Below are 21,524 nucleotides of genomic sequence, written 5' to 3'. Positions count from 1 at the left end.
AAAATAGTAAAATTACCATACAAATAAAAACAGGCAATATCAAAACAAAGCTAAGTAAGATACTAAATCCTAGTTTTCACCTGTTTCTTTGTTCAAAGCGTCCTGAGAAAAAAATGAAATAAATAGCTTGCATATCTCAGAGCATTTAGTAACCTGCTTTCTTTTGTTGGGGCTGTGGGGGAAAAGGTACTTGCTTTTGTCTTCTAGAGCTGTTTTGTCCAATCTGTTTTGATTGGTTATAAGCAGAAATTATTTGATAAGTCAGTGTGGGGAATTAAGTGTATAGCGTGTAATCAAGATGATAAAATCTGTTAAGGACTTTGCCTTGACTCACTGCTCCTTCTAGTTTTCCTTGGAATAAGCATTTTCAGGGCTCTTACTACATTTATTAGACTATGTTAAATGCTGCAGAGTTAGCAAGGGCTCATAACCAATGTAGGGGAATTACACATTCTGTTATTAGTAATATAGTTACACCCAAACTGTAATGCTGAGACAGAGAAAACATGAATTTTGCAGGAGAGATGAATCAGAATTAAACAGGAGGTATCTTGTGCACTGTGCTTTGAAAGACTAGATATTTATATTGTTAACTATCAAAATTTTAGAAGTAACACAGGGATACTGGAGGAAAATTAAAAATTACAAATGAAGCCAAAATAAATAATGACCCATCATTATATCATTCAAACATAACCACTGTTAAAACCTTTATGTCTACTTTTCTAGGCATTTCTAAATTTTGAAATAGAAGTACACACACACACTCTCCATGGGACATAATAAACATCACTCCACTGTTTATTCTTTCATAACTATGGAAACAATGAGTATCTTTACATGTTTATGTCCATTGTATTTTTATTTTCTAATCTTTCATTTATTATATATATCACATACACACATAATTTTTAAGTTTCAACAATTTCGATCACATAAACGTCTCCTACACACTGAAATATATAATTCTGCATCACAGTGTTTCAGAAAAAGGACAGCATGATTTCCCTCTGAATGACTACAGTAGAACTTACTGGACCATTAGAATAGTACATATGGTAACAGGTACAGATGAGAGGGCAAGACATTCTAAGAAGTAGGACAATGAGTGAAGCAATGAAGGAGTTGCATGAGAATGACCTCAAGCAGAATGGTCCAACACATGCAGGAAAAGTAAATATATGCCCCTAAGAACTGTAAAAAGCCTCGATTGTGCTAGTCACAAGTACACTTCACATTGTACATGTTTCATTAAACGACCTACCCTTTCTTACGATACATTAAACAGCAACACTTAAAAGGGTATGTCACATACAGCACCTTGCTGTCCTATATTAGTGAGTGAATGAAGAGTTACAAGTAGTTTCTCCTGGCAACTACAACCTAAAATGGAAAAAATTTGAGAAGCTACATTTTTACCTGTATTTCAACATCTATGCCATTATTTGATTATTTGATAGCATCTTGCCTTAGTAATTTATAAAAATAAGAGATAAACAAATAGGATATGAGATAACTGGATAAATAAATATGAACCCGGAATAAGAAGTGTAAGTTTGAACACCTCTGACAATATTTAAGAGCAGGCATGACAGCCTGTCAAATACTATGTCTAAAAGCCGAGGTGTGAATGGAGATCTCACATGTTTTGGCCCTTTGTGAGTGCCCCTTTTAATAAGGGGAATAAGACTCAAGACACAAAAGCCAAATAAATATGCCTAGGCTTACACTGGCTTCTGGTGTGAAATGCTTTCAGAGCTACCATTTGTTGGCAATTTTTATTATGCCAGGTACAATGTGAGTGTCTCAATTAACTTCCATTTAAAAGTTGTAGTAAATTTGAGGTAAGAATACACCATTTAGTAGGAGAAGCCAGCTATCTGCTCAAAAAGGCGACCCAATGAGAAGCTACCCGCAAACCTAGACATGACTACGTTTTCTTTCATTGTTGAGCAACACTGCCCGGGGTGCCGGCTGAGTACCTTCCGTGCAGCCCACCTGCGTCCGAACTGGGAAGAGGGTGATGAAAATGAAAGGAATGCAGTGTATCTGAAAGGGTTTGGCTGCAAATGGGAGTGGCGAATGAAAGGCAGGAATTAAAAAAAATGACCCCACAGTGGAGTTGCAGAAGACCGAAAGAACAGTAGGAAATGGTTATATATTTTGAAGGTGAGATTCAGGGCCATAGGAAGCAATTGTGAATCTAATTCAGCCTTATCTTTTAAGGGTTTTGGAAGTTTTAACTGCCAAGCTGGCAAACTCTGGAACACTGATTTCCTTTGGTCCAGGAAACTCAACGATGCTGTTGCCCTCTGTTCTAGTAAGTTTCATGTAGCAACTGGTCTAGTTTTTCTTGGCATCATGATGACATAAAAAATATGCCACAATTTGTAATGTATAACTATATTTATATCCTCCCAAAGGCTGTATAATAAAATTGCAATGAAAACAATGGGTAAATTGTAAACTTAGTCAAGACAATTAAATTGAATATACATGTGAGGATGAAAATGTAATAGCAGCATGTATCTAAGTGTTTTATCTTTATTTATTCATTTCCCTCTTCAAAAATTTTTCAGTATGTTCTAAATGTAATTCATTTGTTTTCTCCTCATTCTTTTTTAAAAAGCTGCTTTCAAATATTAAGGGAAGCTCATTTGAAATAAAATATAAATTTAACTTCATTCTACCAATAAAATAAGATCAAATACTTATTCTTAATAAGTGATTTAGAATATTAAGTTGGCTGGTAATAAAAGCAAGCAGAATTTCAGGCAAGAAAAATAAGTTTTTTGGAATGAGAACAAGAAATGTTCTGCATGCTTTAAGAATCGGAATAAGGAATAATAAGTAAGAATCCGGTTGGTATTAGAAACTAAAAGCAAGAGCATTTCAAAATTATGTAATTCTTCAGAATATAGTTGAAGATGGACAACTTCTGGGGATCTATACAGAAAATATTAGTACAGGAACAACCTTTTTTAGCAAACACAGTAAAATAGGAATTCCTAGTAAGTCTACTACTGTGCATATGATATTATTACATGTTTGTCTATGAGGCCCATAAATTTGTAAATAGAAAGGTACCAAACCAAGAACCCAGCATATGTTAAAGTGATTGAAAACCTTGCTTCAGATATTCAGTAATATGTGGCTTTTGAAGTATAACATGAAGATTTATGTGCAACATTTCAATGAATGCTAATGCTGTATTAGTTGCTCACCTTTTGCATGATGCCTTTCTCATAATAATAGCGGAGTGAACGGCTAAGTTTATCATAGTTCATAGCTGGCCTGTTTTTCTGAATGCCCCAACGCCGAGCCACCTGCCACCAAAACAGAATTACATTGTGGTATTAAATATTAGCTTATCAAAATAGTTCATAAAAAATAGCTAATTCATGAATTATTCCCCCCCCCCCCCAGAAGACATCCAAGTCAAAGAGGCAAAAGCCACCCTAATGTGAACTTCCTGTGTCCTGGTTTGCTTTTTAACCCAGGTGTGCAGTAATCATTCTGAAACATCGCAATAGAATTCTTTGTCACTATTGTGTTGGATACAAAATTAAATGGAAATATGGGGATGTGTTTACAACTGGAATGAATAGGCTGCAATTCACCAAAATGAGGCAAGTTTCCCATTCTGAGAAACACTGTAGATGTTGTTTCTTCTTAGTTTACAGATTAAAAACTATAGATTAAGAACAGCTTGGTGACCTCTTTGTAAGGTGTTTTTTGAGGTTATGATAAAACAAAGAAAAAAGATATCCAACTTGATACTAAAAAACAAAAAAACTGAACAAGTGGTATTGTGTGTACAGCAGAGGAAACAGTATATAAATTAATAATTTGGACTGCAAACAATTTTTACTGCCTCAAGCAGCATCAAAATAAAATTGTAGCCAATAAATACTAAACTGGAGAATTAAACATTTATTTAGCAAACAGTGATTGGCCGCTAAAAATAAGAAGGAAGTGGAAAAGGTCACCATGTATATGAATCTCTAAAGCAGAATGTCCACTTTGTTGTTTGCTGAAAAATCATCAGAGCCCTTTATAATGTGGCTTTGGAGGAGCAACTTATCTGGCAAAGAGAGAGACTTCAATGGAGTTTTAAGAAAAGCCAGTTCTTCCATGTTTGTGCGTTGTCCACCCCACCACCAGCCTCGGCTAACTAAAGCATTGTACGGAACAGTGTGGCTAAAGTCACGTTCTCATTAATTTCCCCTTTTTATTAGTCTGAGCAGAAACTGCAGCTGCCACTCAGACCTAGCCACCCCCAAGAGAGCATTATGTAAAAAGGTGAGTGTTTTCTTTCGTGTCCATGAAACTCCTAGTTGTCTCTAAGTCACATATACTAAGATACAATACTTTATAGAGAGATCATTCTGTCCCTGCACTTTATTAGCGATAACCGTTCTCCAGGATTTGTTTTTTTCTTTCAAAAATACTGATCTGTGCCATTTTCTCTCTTACTAATTTGCATTCCCTGAAAGGAGATTCAGTGGCATCTAGTCACGTGCATCAGTGTACTTTCTGTGAGGGCACCGAAATGTGGTTTAGCAGGGACAGGACCGTACACATTCAAGCAGACAGTCACAGTGGCAGGTACCTCCTAATTTTCCGAAGATAAACTTTGTTTCCATGTAAATGATCTGAGCAGTAGTGAAATGGGAAGGCAGCAATAAGAAATGCAAGCAATGCTTTCTGAATAGACTATCTTTTAAGAACCTAACAATGGCCATCATTATACCTTTAATAGGTGCGGCAACTCCACAGCATGCAAACCTGGAGGGCAGGTGAAAATAAAATACTAATATCTCCTAAAATTAAGCAACAATTTATGGATACTTGTTTGTATAAAAATGATTGCTTCCTAGAAACTCACCAGAATGCACATAGAAAATAAAATATTTGCAACAAACTTTAAGATAACATTGTGGAAGTCTCTGGGAGAGAAAGATGATTTTTTAAATACTATAATCAGAGTATAACTGTTAGGGTACCAGTTAACTGTCAGCACTGCATGTATTTGTAAACATTCTAAAACAATAAAGTTTATTTTTAGAGCTCTTTCAGTGTCACATTTGTATAAAGTTGAGGAAAATGGGACATACCAACATGCCTACGGGAGATAGAGAAGTTATACAATGTAGATAAGCTCTAGAAATCTGCTGCACAATGGAGTGCCAATAGTTAACAATACTGTTCTGTACATACAAAAGTCTGGTAAGAGCCCTGACTGGTGTGGCTCAGTTAGTTGGGCATCGTCCTGCAAAGTGAAAGGTCGGTCACCAGTTCCATTCCCGGTCAGGGTACCTGCCTGGGTTGCAAGTTAGGCCCCCGATTGGAGAAGCAATCAACCAATGGTCTCTCTCACACTGATGTCTCTGTCCCTCTTTTTCTCCCTTTCTTCCCCTCTCTCTAAAAATAAATAAAATCTGTTTAAAATAGCTTAAAATAATTCTTATTAAAAAAAATCTAAGCCCTGGCTGGCATAGCTCAGTGGATTGAGCTCGGGCTGCAAACCAAAGTGTCGCAGGTTCGATTCCCAGTCAGGGTACATGCCTGGGTTGCAGGCCATGACCCCCAGCAACCGCACATTGATGTCTCTCTCTCTCTCTCTCTCTCTCTCTATCTATCTATCTCTATCTTCCTCCCTTCCCTCTCTAAAAATAAATAAATAAAATATTTTTTTTTAAATCTGTTAAGAGGGTAGATCCCATGTTGAAGTGCTCTTGCCACAATAAATCATTTCTGGGATAGGCTGGACCACCCACCAATGAAGAAAGGCCATTCAGCCCTGACATAGGACCCACCCAACACCACTAAAAGCCATGGCAACATTTCAACTTGGAGTGGGTGCGAAGGTAGCAATAATTGCAGTGACTTCTTTATAAAACTCTTTTCAAATGAAAGTGTTGTCTGTTAGTGAGGAGAGTGAAAAGATGATGGCACTATAGCATTCACTCTTATTGTCAAATGAATTAAATAGGAAAATGTAATAGTTCCAGTATTACTCAATTTATTTCTAAAAATCATGCTTGCCACTCAGTAATGGAAACCACAATTGGGGCGTTACTCTCAGACTTCTTGGTGCCTCTTCCACCTCAATAAATTTGAATATCATCAAAAACGTCTCCTCCAAGTCCTACATATGCTCTACTATGTTTGGATCCATGATTAATTCAAAAATAATGTTTTATTATCTCAACCATCTCAGAAAGGGAGATGGTGAGGATTATGTGCTTGCTTGAGTTTCCCAAACACACTCAGCAGATAGTCAGCACAGGTCTGCAGACTCAGTATCATTTTAAACTGCAAGAAGAAACATAAAGAAATGGAACCTGTGAGTAATCCCAACGCCACTGTTCCTGAGTGTGCTGACAGAGACTCCCCAGAATCTGCTGTGTACTAGAGGGAGAGGGTGCACACAGGCCACCCGGACTGCAGAATTTCACAGACACTCTCTGCAGATGATAAACATAAACAGCAAAACCATGGCCCGATGGAAGCAATTGCAACAGCGAACAAATGCAGCCATCAGAATGGGACGTCACCTTTTTAACAAAGGCCCAGGACATACCGCGTGCTTGCTGCACAGCTGCCATCCAGGCGGTTCATACTGGGAAATGATCTACTGCCTCTGAATTCCCCAGCCCTTTTACACCCTGTGAGTCTGCTACAGACAAGGTGTTTAAGTGTCGGTCTGTTGTACGGAACAGATGTCCTTTTCTTTCTTGCGCAGAAAAAGAAAAATCACAAAAATTCTGAACTTGATGGGACTTAATAGTCTTCTAGTCAAGTTTTTTTACTTAATTTAAACCCAATCAAAAAAGTCAACAGCTGCTATATAAATAAGTTGATCACTTGCATGAGAAGTTGTACTCCTGTGACCCTGCCTGGCGTGGCTCAGTGGATTGAGTGCCTGCCTGTGAAACGAAAGGTTCCATTCCCTGTCAGGACACATGCCTGGGTTGTGGGCCCAGTCCACAGATCGATGTTTCCCTCCTTCTCTTTCTCTCTCCCTTCCCCCTCTCTAAAAATAAATAAATAAAAATTTTAAAAGACTAAAACATTTTTATTCTTCTGAATGGATTAATAATTACTGACATAATTCAACATTTCCCCCCAAATTAACAAATATATGGGGAAAAAATTTAAAAGTCTGTTTCTACTCAACTTTATTTTAAACAGGCATGGAGGGAAATATTTAACCATTTGATGTAAGTTTTTATTGAATATACTCAGTTGCAGCAAGAACCATCTCTCACAATGATTATTAACATCGTTTATGAGGTAAAGAGCACATATTCCCAATCATGTTAAAGGGCTTTCAAATTACTTCATGTTAAGTGTTCCCAGTCTCAGTTTGTTAATGCTTCACATTTAACAGTTTTTACACTTACATCATTTAATTACATCTACATAAAAACTAATTTCCTTTGACACATTAAGCTTTAGCCACAGTACGAAATTCCAACACCCAAACATTTAGCCCATACTAGATAAGCAATACTTCCAAATGCCGATACTGAGCCCTCCGTACGTGCGTGTTTGGTCTGTGGGCATGGACAATGTTGCTAAGCTACCCCTCTAGTGCCACTAGTTATGACTTGGAGAATTAACTGTGCTAACCAGCTCCTCTGTCTCATTATGCTCTTAATACGTATTTGAATCAGATAGTCTTCTAAATCTTAATAAGCAATGTGAACTTATCTTCTAGTTCTCACATTCAAACATACTATCTCATTGTAACTGAAATACGTGTTATTGTAAGGCCCATTAGCTTAGATGGTAGATGTTTAGTCTATATGAAACTAATAACTTTAGACTCAAAACCAGCTGGGTATCTTACTGATTTTTTTTTTATTTTTCTGAGCTGGTTAGAATCTAGTCAATATGATCAGTCTTAAATAGGTATGTTAGCCACCAGTGTTTCACTGTTTTTCTTGGCTAATGTAAACCAAAGTCAATTTGAATGGTAGCAGAGAAAGCACCTCTAATAAGAAAACAACATTTCATCTAACAGTCACCATTCTGTATTGGGTCCAAAATACGAGCATACAGAAGTCTTAAGCCTAAAATTAGTCCTGGAAAAAAAAGAAGGAACTGGGTTCTTAAGGAAAGTACTCCATTTGTACGGTGGTGGGTGGGCAGAGATAGTTGAACAGTTAGTTGAATGTGTGTTCCATTCACCTGTATTACCTCTATCCAGAGTCCTCTCACTTTGTTAATTTCTTATGTATTATGGTGAATCTTAAGCTTCATCCCTACCTTCCGATGAAGTGTGCACCACCCAGCTGACTCGAAACCAATGTCACCAACAAGCAAAGGGAAACAATGTTCCTGCCAAACTTGTGTCTCCTAAGAGAAAGTTAAGGAGTGGAAATTTCCCACTGTGGCCCTTGCATGGCTTTATTCCCCACAGCTGTTCTTCCCTGGTCCCTATTACAGACACTTTGGTCTCCAAATATTACCTTCCAACCCCCTTAATAAAATCAAGATTGCCCAAATAATGACTGCCAATTTGCAAGAACAATTCCTCTGTACCCAAAACTAGTTGAAACGAACCTCACAGATGTCCCCACTACCCCTTAAAGACCATCACACACCCCAAACTTAGTTGTTCCTTCAGAGACTTCCCAAGCCTTGCGTTCCTGAATAAAGGCTTAAACTAATGATGCTCTGGTGGATTTCCAGCGTCAGTTCTGAAGGACAGTATTAACTGGGAACAAGCATGCAACATACTCGTTTTATTTTAAATGTACACATGCTTCCCCCCATCTACCCACCTTCAAATTTGGAGGGTTTCCTTAAAGTTTTAAAATTTAAAAAGCCTCATATTTGGCATATTAATCACATATGTTTCTTTATATTATGACATAACTGATTTTCCTATCCCAAATCTACTAAACCCACCTCTTCAGGCTCAATCAGTTTAAATTCCATGCCTCGCCCAGTCCAGGCAATGAAATGAGAATTTGAGGGGTCGTCCAGAAGAGCTACCAAAAACTGCCACAGCTGAAGTGATCCCCGCCGCTGGTACGTGGGTCCTTCCCGATACATTCCTGGCTCTTGTTTGATGTCTCCTAAATTTTAAAAAAAATTAACTTTCTATTATTAATAATATAATATTTACATAAATTTACACCAAACCAATGTTAAATGGTTAAACCACAAGTGCTTTATGGGTTTCTGTGAAAAATGTTGCCACTAGATATGGATTTAAAACACTTAGGGGGTTGAGTAAAAACCAAAAATCTCTTCAAATTTACTCACAATTATATATACTAGATAAGGGGCAAAACAAATGAATATAGGTGCAGAATAAACCCATGAATGGTATTTACTTAAACAAAATTTATATTGCTATTTTTTCACTGATTTCTTCAAAAACCATAGCACCTAATCACACTTCTTTGCTTTTACTGTTAATATCATTACTTGCTATTCTGAGCAACTATGAAGTAGAGGAATCCCTTTTAAGCTCTAGGCATTTTATTTGTAGAACTTAAATTCTGCAAACTATAATTTGTGAATATCTTATTGACCTGAACATGAAAAAATTGCATATTTTAAGGCAAACATGTTAAAGCAAATTTAACAGCATCTTAAACTCTGAGTTAAGTAATCCATACTTTATATAAATTAGGGAAATCTCAGGGGCAATTCAGGGCATGTGGTCACCACCACATCATCTTTCCTCCACACCTTCGTGCTGGCACTACAACCATTTTTTCAACTGGCAGCAAACAAAAATTCTCTTGCATTTTTTTTATTTCTTGTGTTTCACTCACTTAAATATAACTTGCTACGCTTTTACTAAAAGTCCAATTAAAAAATGTAAACACCAGAGCTTCTGGTAAATTTATATATTTTTTTAATTTTTTTAATTGTTGTTCGAGTACAGTTGTCTCCAAGCAAGATAGGTTTGTTACATTTATTTGACATTCATATATAGTGTAACAATCAATGAAAGAGTACAGGAATAAAGATGCTACTGTTGAAACGCTTCTGGTATAAATCTGGTCAGATATCTCAGTTTTACCAAAAAAACAAAATAAAAACAAATAAACAAACAAATAAGCAAACAAAAACTCAGTTCAAGACTACTGACTATTTACTTGTATCTCCTGCTTACTTTCTTTAAAATGTGTGGAATTCGTTACATTGCAGGCCCCATCAGTATATCATGGTTAATGCATGAATTTCTCTTCTCCACTAAACAAACAATTCAGAAACAATATATTCAAGCTCATCTACGCACACTAAGTGTGAATTATAAAACAGACCAATAAAACAGACCAAATCACAAGCTTTTTAAAAATCTTTCCTTTGATCAGTAAACAGAGATACACCCTTAAAATAATTACAGAAAGAACAACACTTTAAAAACCTAAACCAAAGTAAAATTATTGCCAGTAGCTGCTAAAAAATCATGTTGTTTTGGTCTAAGCTAGATAATACAGAAATGTTTCTTCATCTTGATTTCAATGACAGTTTTATTTAACAGTTTTTCCTTCTAAGGTTTACAAATTCTTCATGGGGGCAGGGGACAATTGCGAAAAAGTTGAGCAATTATGCAGATAGAGTGAAACCCTGTCAAATTTTATAATATCTAGATTGCTTCTGCCTATAAATGTGACTGATTGTCCTGGCTGTGTACAATGAAAATATAACCTTTGGTTGTTCTTTGTTCTTGTTCTCCATTCCCTGTAAAATATATACTCTTACTATCTTCCAAAAAATGTTTTTTTAGTATAAAATTAAGGAATGTTGAAAAGTCAAAGGGAATAATCAAGACAGTTAGTGGCCCTTAACATTATATGACACTGGCCTGTAAGATAGCATAATTCTGTGTATAGTTTTGAGCTATTTTTCTTCCTTATGTGCCCATACTGATTACCAAGATTTCTTCAAATGTTAAGCTCACTAGTACTGAATGAAACTATAAAGGTCATTCCAGGAAGTAAAGGCTTTATGTTTTGTCTCAAGAGAAAAGGCTGTATTTTAAGAATTGTGATGCTCTACTAATGGTTAAAAATAACACAGATCATGCCTCTGAGACTCAAAGCTGAAAACTAACATCTATTGTAAAATAAAGCTACAAAAAGTCCCCTATTAGAGTGTTAACCCCATGACCTTGAATGAATTTAGCAACTTAAAGGAAGGCAAAGGAAACTGATCTTCCCAAGGCTTAGCATCCCTTTTGAGCAGCATTAAGACTAGCAAAAACCTGGAGAACAGAGGAGTCTACGAGCCACTAATTGGAGATTGAGAAGCAATGTGAGCATGACTTCGCTGTTTAAATAATGACAATTAAAAACTTCTGAGAGCCACAAAGTCATTACGACCATGATCCCCAAAGTTTGTGCCATCGGCTAATCAGAAGGCCCCCGGCTCGTTTCCTGTTAAACAATCAAAGCAGGAAATATGGAGGCCATTCTGAAGAACCACTAAATCAATTAACTGTTCAGCGTTCACCCAAGTTTCTCCTAGATGCTGACTTCTGCCACCCTTGTCAAGAAAAGAAAATTGTAACACCCCTTTCTAATGTCGGAGACTTCTCACTGCAACAGGGAATGATAATAAAAAGGTAATGGTTTCCCAACTCCCTTTCAAACAATTACAAAGCAATGCCGCATTGGTAAAGAACATCTTCCCAGAGAAAAAACAAAAAAGGACTAACAGTCACTAACCAAACGGCAGCTATGTTGGTCCCGTGTTCCATAATGCATCTTTTCATGAACAGTAAGAGGAAAGAGGCCGCATTAGTCATCCACGCATCCGCAGTAGCATGCTTTCTGTTCTGCTTTGTTAATTATGGGATCAGCTTTCAATAAATCTCGAACAAGCTGCACGAGCTCAGCGGGGCAATGGAAAGCCCCCTCTTACGCTACACAAAGCTCAACAAGAAAGACACTCTAGTGATATCTCTAAAAATGAGATCTCTTAGGGGACAGAAGAAAAAGCTTTTTAATGGAGGAAGGAAAGAGAATTTATAAAAGGTGAAATTTAGAAAGAGTTGAGTGCATCATAAATGACGTACATATAAATCTTTAAATAGGAACGTTGACTGTTTTCTAGAGGGGTCAGAGTGATCTCTCTGCTCCCACCACAAAAATCACAACTTCAAACACAGTGCAAAACCTACCATCGAATTTCTCTGGGACAACACAGGTGTCATCATAAAACTGCCTGGGGCCCTTTTCAAACATACAGCCTGTGGGAGAAGATGAGATACCTTTAATCACAATTGAAATGAAACTGACCAACAGTTTAAAATGGAATCATTAACACAAAAATTGAGGTAGAAAATAACTGCCATTTTCAGCTCTGTGGCCTTGGACATGTTATTTAACTCCTGTGCCTCAGTTTCCTCATTTATAAAATGGGAATAACAATAAACTGTCTACCTTATAGGTATGTTGTCAGGATTAAATAACTTAATATATAAAAGTTTAGAATAGTGCCTAACATACCATGATACATAAGAGTTGGCTATTAATATTATTACTAGCCCAAGCACAGAGCTCATGTGAACCTGACAACTTAGGATTTAGAACATATCACTTCCTTTCCTGTTTTCTTCCAAGTTTTTTGTGATTCAATGAGACAAAAGGGAATCAAAGTGAATTGCTGATATTTACCTTGCATTATTGCCGTGGTAAACTGGAATGGATTTGGTTTAACCCCTTACTTCCTTGGAGAAATATCTAAGCTAGCCTCCTCATGTTTTCATTGTCAAGAGCCAAGGCAGTTAAAAATTTTTTTTGAACTTTCCTTTTTTGCCATAAGTCCACAGAAAAAAGTGCAAAATAAACTGACAGCTTTACACAATCATTTTCTCTTCCAAATATCCTTGACTGTGGACCTTTATTTAATTGTTGTTTTTAATCACCAGGGAGAAATTTCACAGTCATGATTTTATTTCTCAGATGTACTGGTCTCTATTGAGGGTACATAATTTTAACAGTAGCAACAATAACTGCATTGCACTTGTACGAACTTTTTGAGCTCAAGTACTTTGGATTTACTAGCTCATTCTACTATCTTTTAAACATAGGGATTTACTTCTATTAATATCATTTATACGAAACAACCAATATTAGACCAAACCTAAAAGGATGCATCTAAGTCATCTCACTGAAAATACATGCATCGCTTACATCATGAACCATGTACAAATTTCCAGAAATACTTTAATGTGGATGGTATCCAGATTAAAATCATTTATATTCTTTTCTTTGCCCAAGTTAAAGTCCCTTAGGTCAAAGTTTTTCCACCATGTTTACCATAAACACATCTATGATAATAAGCCCCTCTCGAGTCCTCTTATGTGAATTTCTATTCTTTTTTTAAAGGCAAACCATCCATTTTATTATTTTTTTTAATTTTATTTTAATCATTGTTCAAATACAGTTTTCTCCCTTTCACTCCCAATCCACCATGAATTTCTATTCTTAATTACTGTCCAAAAATGGAAGACCGAGGATATTTTAAAGCAAATAGAGGAGTGAGTAAAAGTAGGATTACAGTTGTAAGTACACAAAATGTAGAGTTTATTCCTGTATTATTTATTAATTATTGTACATATTATTATATGTATCAATTATTGTGTTGTTTCCATATGAACTACAAACCTACTTTTGCCCACGCACACCTATACATTTAAATCTACTGACTTAGGTCTGTAAAGCAAAACTGAAAATTCCTTGATTATAGATTTCAATAGAGAGCAGTAAATGTGGGATAATCTATAAAGCACATGTTCTATTTAACAAGGATGTGGTTATTGGCAAAAAAAAAAAAAAGGAACACAGAAATTCACTTTTCAGCTATTTATATGCAGATGACTCATGCTAACCAAATACATGATATTCTGACCTGAAAAATCTTCATTTTACTTTAAAAAAGATAAAACTTTAAAAAATAATGGTTATGGGAACATCAGTATTTTTCTCATAAAATATAACGATTAATTGACTGCCTCCTTGGGGTGTCTGGTGATTTTGACAAGTATTTACCAAAAAATTCAATAATGGAAAACTTAACTTCTGTTCTGCCGGGATGAGCCAGGAAGCCTTCTTGCCGCATGTAAATGGAGTGGCAGCTAGGCACTTCTGAAAGAGGAGAAACGACATTGGTCACAGCGAGGTCTGCAGCTGAAAACGCGCTGTTATCCGCGGACAGAGTGCAGATGAGAAAGTGACAGAAAGGACTCAGAGTCTCCATGAGGGGAACTCGTCAGCCCGGTGACCACTGCAGGCAGGGCCCACACGCACAAGAAATGGAAGGATGTGGAGCCCATTCTCTTAAGCAGGTTTGGGGATTCAAAGTTGCATCACGTGAATCTTGCTGCGGGCTGGCTCCACCTGCGACCCCATGTGAATGCAATGCTGTCCTTGAAAACCCGCCGTGAGTCCAAATATGTTTCTGACCACTTATGGGCTAAATGTGTATTATCCTGTGGCAAGAGTCAACAAAAACTAATTCCTAGCGACTTCATGACCACTGGATAGAAATGACCATGAAACAACGAAAATTGCTAAATCTTTTAAAATTACTCCAGTCCTTTACGGTTACTGCTATTTTTTTTCTCCCCAGATAAAAGTATGACTGGCTTTTCCTTTTGTTAAACTCACAGGTCATGTTCAAAACTGAGGGGGCTATAAAGCTGAAACCCAGAAGTTTCATAGTAAACATCATTATTACTCTAAGAGTAAGGCGTTACCTATGTGACAAAGTTAACTCATCACTGAGAAAATAAACTTGGTTAATGGTTAAACTTGACTCATACTGACAGGTGTATATTTAATATGTTTAGCAGCTTTGATATGGAGAAAAGGAAAGAAATATGGATTATGAGACAGATTAAAATTCAAGTCCTTCATTTACTGCTAGTTAAGCTGCATATTTTAGGCACACTGTTTTGTGTTGATCTTTCTATAAAATAAAGGCTTGGGTCAGATGTTATCTAAAGTCTATTAGAATGACAAGTTCTTTGATTCTGAATATAAAAGTTCACTTACATAATCAGAGGTAGATTCAGGTGAAACCGATGAAGTTTTAAACTCTGGGACTCTGTACTTTCAAGAATCTGTCTCTTCTGAGCCGTGAAACCTACTAATTTCTGTATATGCAGTTTCATTTTCTTTTCCTTTAAGAAGGTTCCCCAAATTTTGTAAGTTTTAGGTCCCACAAACCTGGACCCAACGCTGCATATAACATATATAGCTTCTGTAGGAAGGTATAAATACATGTGATCAAATTAATTCTATCTTCAGGAGGTATTACTAAAGTTTAGACAACATATGAAAACTATATTTATAAAATGCACACGGCAAGTGTGCTACTTAATATAAGACTATGTCCTCTTTTCTCCCACTGTAGTGAGCACATGGCCTCACAAGCACTAAAGAGCATTTAGATGAATGGGAATCTAAAGACCCTCCTCTCCTTTCCACGCCATAGATAATCAGCACCATGCGGCCCAAGTGTTGTCCTTCACTGGTTTGGAATGTTCCATTTTTAAAGCCTATCTCATTTAGTTTTAAATTTGTGTGTGGATGAGTGTCAACCAAATTACAAAGCATTTTTTCTTCTCCAAAGTAAAAAAGTTTAGCAAATGTGGTTTTAGTAAAAAAAAATATTGGACAATCCACCATAACAATAACATTTAAAAGTATGTAGAAATCAATAGCTTACCAGTCGAAAACAGTAAAAGAAAAAAAAACACCTCCTTATCAAACATTGTATTACACCATGCCTCCTTTATATAAAGTATTATGTAGTATGCAATTCTGACCCTACAAAAGGCAGAGTTAACCTTGTTTCCTGATATCAGACTTATAATAGGGTGACAATGTAGTTGATCTTCTCGGTTACTAAATAGCAATACATTTTATCCCAACTTTTTAACCAATGTGCTTCGATGTAATTTTTAATGTTATTTTGATTTATTGCCAGTCACAAAGTCCCTCAAAGCAGCTGAGTCTGGAAGGGACAGTGTTAGAGACACTGCCATCAGCTCAGCAGCTGCTTAGAGGAAAGCATTTTGTTGTACCAATGTTGACACCCAGCCACAAAATACTTTTACTGACGCTACCCAGCTGGAGTGTGGCTGCAAAAACAGCTGGCTGGCTCTGCAGGCAACTGGAGGAAAACATATAGGCTAAACTCTATTATATATAAGTGTGGGACTAAATGTAGTCTTTCCTCCCCACAGGAGGAGAAAAGAGGGAAAGAGGAAAAAAACTCAAGCATTTCAGAAAAAAAAAACACTATTCAAAGTTGAAGGAACATTTTATAAATGTGCTCTAATGTAATACAAAATAAGCATAATCCTGTAAAACTAGACATTTAATATTAGATAAAATTTGATCCATAATTTCATTGATAATCATATAATTGGCTGCTTTCTTGATTCTGGTGTACTTACTCTGTAATATTTATTCACCTATAATATTTAAAGTATACTTTTTAAAAATAATAAGTTAATGACTTATAAACAAGGCTAAAGCCAAAACCTGTAATACATTTCCAAAGGCCCAATTTGTGATGTAATTTCAAAAAACCCCCAAACAAACAAAAAAGAACACTGAATGGCAGTTTAGGAAAAAAATTCACAAGAATATAACTGTGTTTTTGCCAGTTCTTAATAGTATTTATTATACCCTAGAGTGAATAAAATTAACACATAGCTCTTAAAATTGAGATGCTTGGCTGGCATCATTGAAATCCAGTCTATCTTTAAAATCAGTGTCTTTAATATGGTCCAGGGAAGCCTGAAAAATTATGGCTAAGAGGACTTTATTCCCCTAAAGTAACTAAAGTCATGTTATCCTAAAGTGATATCAGTTAATTTATGACTGTCAGAGTAGGTCAGACTCTAATCAAATTGTAGAAACATTTCCAAAGTGATTATTCAATCAAATGACTAACATGGTTAATTAGGAGCCATAAACATTGCTCTGAAGTTCATCAAAGTAATGACTTGCCCAGAAAAATTACTGCTAATTAAATTGCCTGCTGCTTTCATTTCTACCTTATCTAATAAAAAATCCAGCCAATGAAGTTTGGCATTACATTTTAACTTTTGCTAAATGCTCTTCTAAGATCCCAACTAGCTGAGCAGCGACTTCAAAGGCAAATGTTTTGTGGCAGGGAAGGGAGGCACCGTGTATGGATTCGCTTGTATTTTCCTATGGAGCAAAGCTTACAAAATTCAGCAACGGCCATGAGCTGTAGTTTAACCTATTCACAAATGTTAAGATGCCTGCATTTTTACATTGTCTGAAGATTATACTCTTAGGATCATTAGTATAATACAGTGATTACTAAATGTGTACTTTGTCATCTAATGGACTTGTTTTTTTTTTTAAGATTTTATTTTATTTATTTATTTTTAGAGAGGGAGAGGAGGGAGAAAGAGAGAGAGAGAGAAACATCAATGTGCAGTTGCTGGGGGTCAATGGCCTGCAACCCAGGCATGTACCCTGACTGGGAATCAAACCTGGGAGACTTTGGTTCCCAGCCCACGCTCAATCCACTGAGCTACGCCAGCCAGGGCTGGACCTGGTTTTGAATCTCAGTTCTGACATTTCAGGGTAATATAATACTCTGTTAGTTACTTAGCATCTCTAACTCTCAACCTCCACATCTGTAAAATGGGAATAACAGTGATACCCTTCAAAGGGTTGTTGGGAGGTCCATATGGGGTAAGTTTTGGGCAAAATTTCACCCAAACCTGCAAATGATGATTTTCAATACATGGTACCTAATACTAATAAAACATCTATTTTTAAGTGAACCTCATAAGTGTTTAAACTAAGTGAACCACAGTCCTTGAACCTGGAAATGGTTACACATCCAAATTATTTGTATACCTTGATTTGCTGTGCTTAATCCACATATCTACAGAGATGGCTGATTTGTTACTCATTAGTGTACTTATTCTATAATAGTCTTCACCAATCTAACTACTAACATGATATTTAAAATATATTGATTTTAAATTCATTATAGATTTATTATTTATAAGATTTAAGTGAGAATCTACATTACATATTAAAAATATTTGGAGGTACAAATTTTGAGCTTCATTTTACAGCATTACCTATTTTAAAAATATTTTTGTTGCATTTTTTCCATTACTATTTTCCTCCTATACCCTCTGCCACCGCCACCCACCCCACTCACCCTGGCAAACACCGCACTATTGACCATGTCCATGAGTTCCTTCTCCTTTTTCTTTTTTTTATTTCAGAGAGAGACAAGTACTATATAATTTCACTCATATGTGGAATCTAATGAACAAACTGAACAAGCAAAATAGAGACAGATTCATAGATTGGTCAAGTACAGCATTACCTCTTGATACTGGGTACTACTGTAAATAACTTCAGTTTAAAGTTTTAAACTCAATCTGTAAATTGCACTATGCAAATTTAATTTAAGGCAGAGGACTTTTTAAAATTATTTGAAACTTAGAGATCAAAAAGTTCTACAATATGATATCAGTACTGGGCCAAATCAGCTTGCAGAAACTAAATGGTCGATAATTTGTCACAGATGAGTTTATGGCGATGAAAGCCGATCTCATACGCTGCAAACATGCAAAGCAGACAAACACTGCTGTCATTTGAATGCACTAGTTAGTGTAGGGGAAGTTAAGAAGGATAGTAAACTAACACTCCAAACAGCCTGATTTGATTAGTCTTCATCTGTACTAACATCGTTAACATTCTCTTTAGGCTATGCAGGTATGAAACTAAAAAGTCTGTTTCCTCGTCTCTTAACTTGCATTTTAAAGCTGTGTTGGGAAACATGATACTGATTTGGGAAGCTCTACCAAGCGCTTGACCACAAAGTGCAGTTGCGACTGTGCACGTATAATACTGTTGGGCACTGCCCTGATTTGCTTGTTTGTGGCCCAGAAGTACAGAGTGAAGGTTTCCCTTCAGGGCACAGTTTGCCTAAAGTTTCTAGGAGCAAATCAGGCCAGATCAGAGAGGAAATATTTGTCACAGCTATTTGAGATATCCCTATAATGTGCTGAAATTGTTTATTATCAAAGAATATACAAACCAGGATATATTTCAGATTCTAAACTCTGAACTCAGGGGAAAAAACACCTCTTTTCATCTGATGTGTCTGGTTACATTTCTGCAGCAATAATCAGCGTGGTAACTTAAGTTTGTAAGAGTGAATAAATGAGAAATTCCAACAAACTAGGAATAAGTGTAATGCATTTTAATGAGATTTTGCTTTCATATGTGTGTGAAAAGCAAAGACAGATAGAATACACATTTGATGAACTCTTCGAGGAGGTGATGTGATAAAATCAAGTCCACTAAACTGTGTATTGTACATTGATGGTGGAGAAAAACTTCACACATTAAATGCCCAGAGCCCAAATGTGTATGTTGACACATATCTCAAATGACTGGGTACTTGGTAAAAACTGAGTGTATGTTCATGTGTGCATATATGTGTATGTATTTCAATGTATATATAGGAGCTTGAACAAGTTTTTCAAAAGCATGTATTCTCTTACCTAAAGAAATAATGTGTTGTATCAAGAACTAATTAATGATGACACCCATCTCATTCAAGATGAGCATTATGGCACAATTTGTCAAAGCTTTATTTGTTACACTTTATACTTTACAGTTTTGTTTGTTTTTCTCATTTCCTGGCACTCTCACGGTTTCATGTTTAAAACCCAAAGGTTTTCTAGAGTGCATAAATAACATGAGCGTCATGGAGATGCGTTTAAATGCAAATGCATTCACAGACATCCTGGCACAGCGTCCTCTTACTCTGCTTTTCCACTTGTCACACAAACAGGGTTCATGTAGCTGAGCGAGAAGACTTCATTTTGTGTTTCCTGAAAAGGATGCTATTGGGAGGTAAATTTTTATACCCATGTGATCCCACCATTATAGCTCAAACCTGAAAGTAAACTCTAAAAATAAGGCCCAGGATTAGTATGTGTGGAGTCATTTGAGAAATAAAGAAAGTGTGACACCAAAATAGTCACACTGTATAAGGCCTCTTTGTTGTCAGTCACAAAAGCTTTATGTGAAAATAATAGCTCATGTGCAGAAGTCAGGCAGTTGGACTTGGCTGTGATCTTAGGAGAGTGATGAATTTAGTGTTGCCTTATTCACACTTAGATGGGATCTTTCTCATTAGGATTTTCAGTAAACGATGAATATATAAAACCTGCAGAGGTATCTCTTCCACCACAGCTCAGATGTACTGAACCTACTGTTGACAGAATTGGAAGAAGAGAACTACAGTAGTCTTTATATGCCTACAATAATGTTTGCAAAGTCTTTTTAAAAAATAATGCAGTCATCTCCATTCAGGTACTGTTAAAACTTAGACTACATAATGTGAAATAACAGTGTAGAATTTTACTTATAAAACTGCAAACTTCTCATAAGCATATGGGTGTTATCCTATAGAAATGATGAACAGATTCAAACAAGATTAGTTTCTATGATCTAATAGTCTCACAATTTTATAAGTTTTATAAGCCTATAAAGGTTTTATTAAGTTAGAGTTAAAAATAATTTTCAAGTGATAGGAAACATAAGCACAGTTGTAACTCTGACTGTTTACTAGATATTGGTATACTCCAAGAGTTAACAGAAGTTTAAAAGAAAATACGAGGAAAGATGACATCAGCTGCCAAAACAGGCCTCAAAAAATTCTAAAGAGGAGGGAGTTTTAATGGTGAGCCTTAATGTCGAAATGTTCGCCTTCTAGAAGCTCCACGATTTGAAATAAATACACCATGGACTGCTCTGTCCTCTCACCTTCCTCTCTCCGTGGTCAACACAATATTCAGGTGGCTTATTTGACTTGCTTTGTACATGCATAATGCTAGTAAGAAGTCCAGTATGACTGTTTCACTGTCAAAAGCAACATAATTCTATAATCTCTTATTTGTCTTGTACAGTGTTTCAATGTTAAGAACATATCTCTTATTTTGTCTTATCTCCACTAGCCCCCAAAATGTATTTGTAAATATGAGATATAATAAAGGCATTTTATTCAAGGACTAGCAGTCTTTGCGGATCTCTCTAGAAGGGAAGATCAAATCGCAACAACAGAGGCCTTTTGTTACTGACTCTGTCCCAGCTACTATATTAGTAACTTTACAAACGTCATCATATTTAATCCTTACAAAAATCAGAAAAGTATAGTTATTCAGTCCATTTTATAAACAAGGAAAATGAGGACAAAAGAGGTAACAAAATATGCTCAATAGGACATAGAAAGCAGGCATTAGTCCCAGGATTCTGTATAAAATTGCCAGTGTTACACAGAGTGGGTGGTTTTATTTTTCAATGCTAACAAGAAAAATACGTGGATGAGGTGGTGAACGGTGCCAGCCACACACTGAAAAGGATCATCAGAATGGAACATTCAGAGAGACTTTTCTAAATTTAAAATAATAGTAAATAGATCAAAATAACATGTGCTTGTCAATCCTTCAGTTTTGTTTT

The 21,524-nt window shown here is 36.2% G+C and overlaps 1 protein-coding gene across 4 annotated transcripts in view; it reads right to left on the bottom strand.

Annotated features, from left to right (window-relative positions):
* The window catches only part of ETV1 (ETS variant transcription factor 1), a 90,617-nt gene that overhangs the window by 4,561 nt on the left and 64,532 nt on the right, over positions 1-21,524 (bottom strand). For 3 of the 4 annotated variants that reach the window (XM_045828026.1, XM_045828027.1, XM_045828029.1), the window contains 4 exons: positions 14,058-14,126; positions 12,158-12,226; positions 8,923-9,092; positions 3,225-3,326 (listed from right to left, as the gene is read on the bottom strand). In XM_045828026.1, coding sequence (XP_045683982.1) covers positions 3,225-3,326; positions 8,923-9,092; positions 12,158-12,226; positions 14,058-14,126 — 410 coding nt within the window. Of the gene's footprint in view, positions 1-3,224; positions 3,327-8,922; positions 9,093-12,157; positions 12,227-14,057; positions 14,127-15,035; positions 15,108-21,524 lie in introns of those variants that run through there. The other variant, XM_045828030.1, reaches the window with a different exon arrangement.

The sequence above is a fragment of the Phyllostomus hastatus genome, unplaced genomic scaffold (genome assembly GCF_019186645.2).
Source record: "Phyllostomus hastatus isolate PE091 unplaced genomic scaffold, TTU_PhHast_1.1 phas_scaffold_78, whole genome shotgun sequence".
NCBI lineage: Eukaryota > Metazoa > Chordata > Mammalia > Chiroptera > Phyllostomidae > Phyllostomus > Phyllostomus hastatus.
Note: the sequence above shows the minus strand (reverse complement) of the source record. Positions and strands in the feature narration are given on the sequence as shown.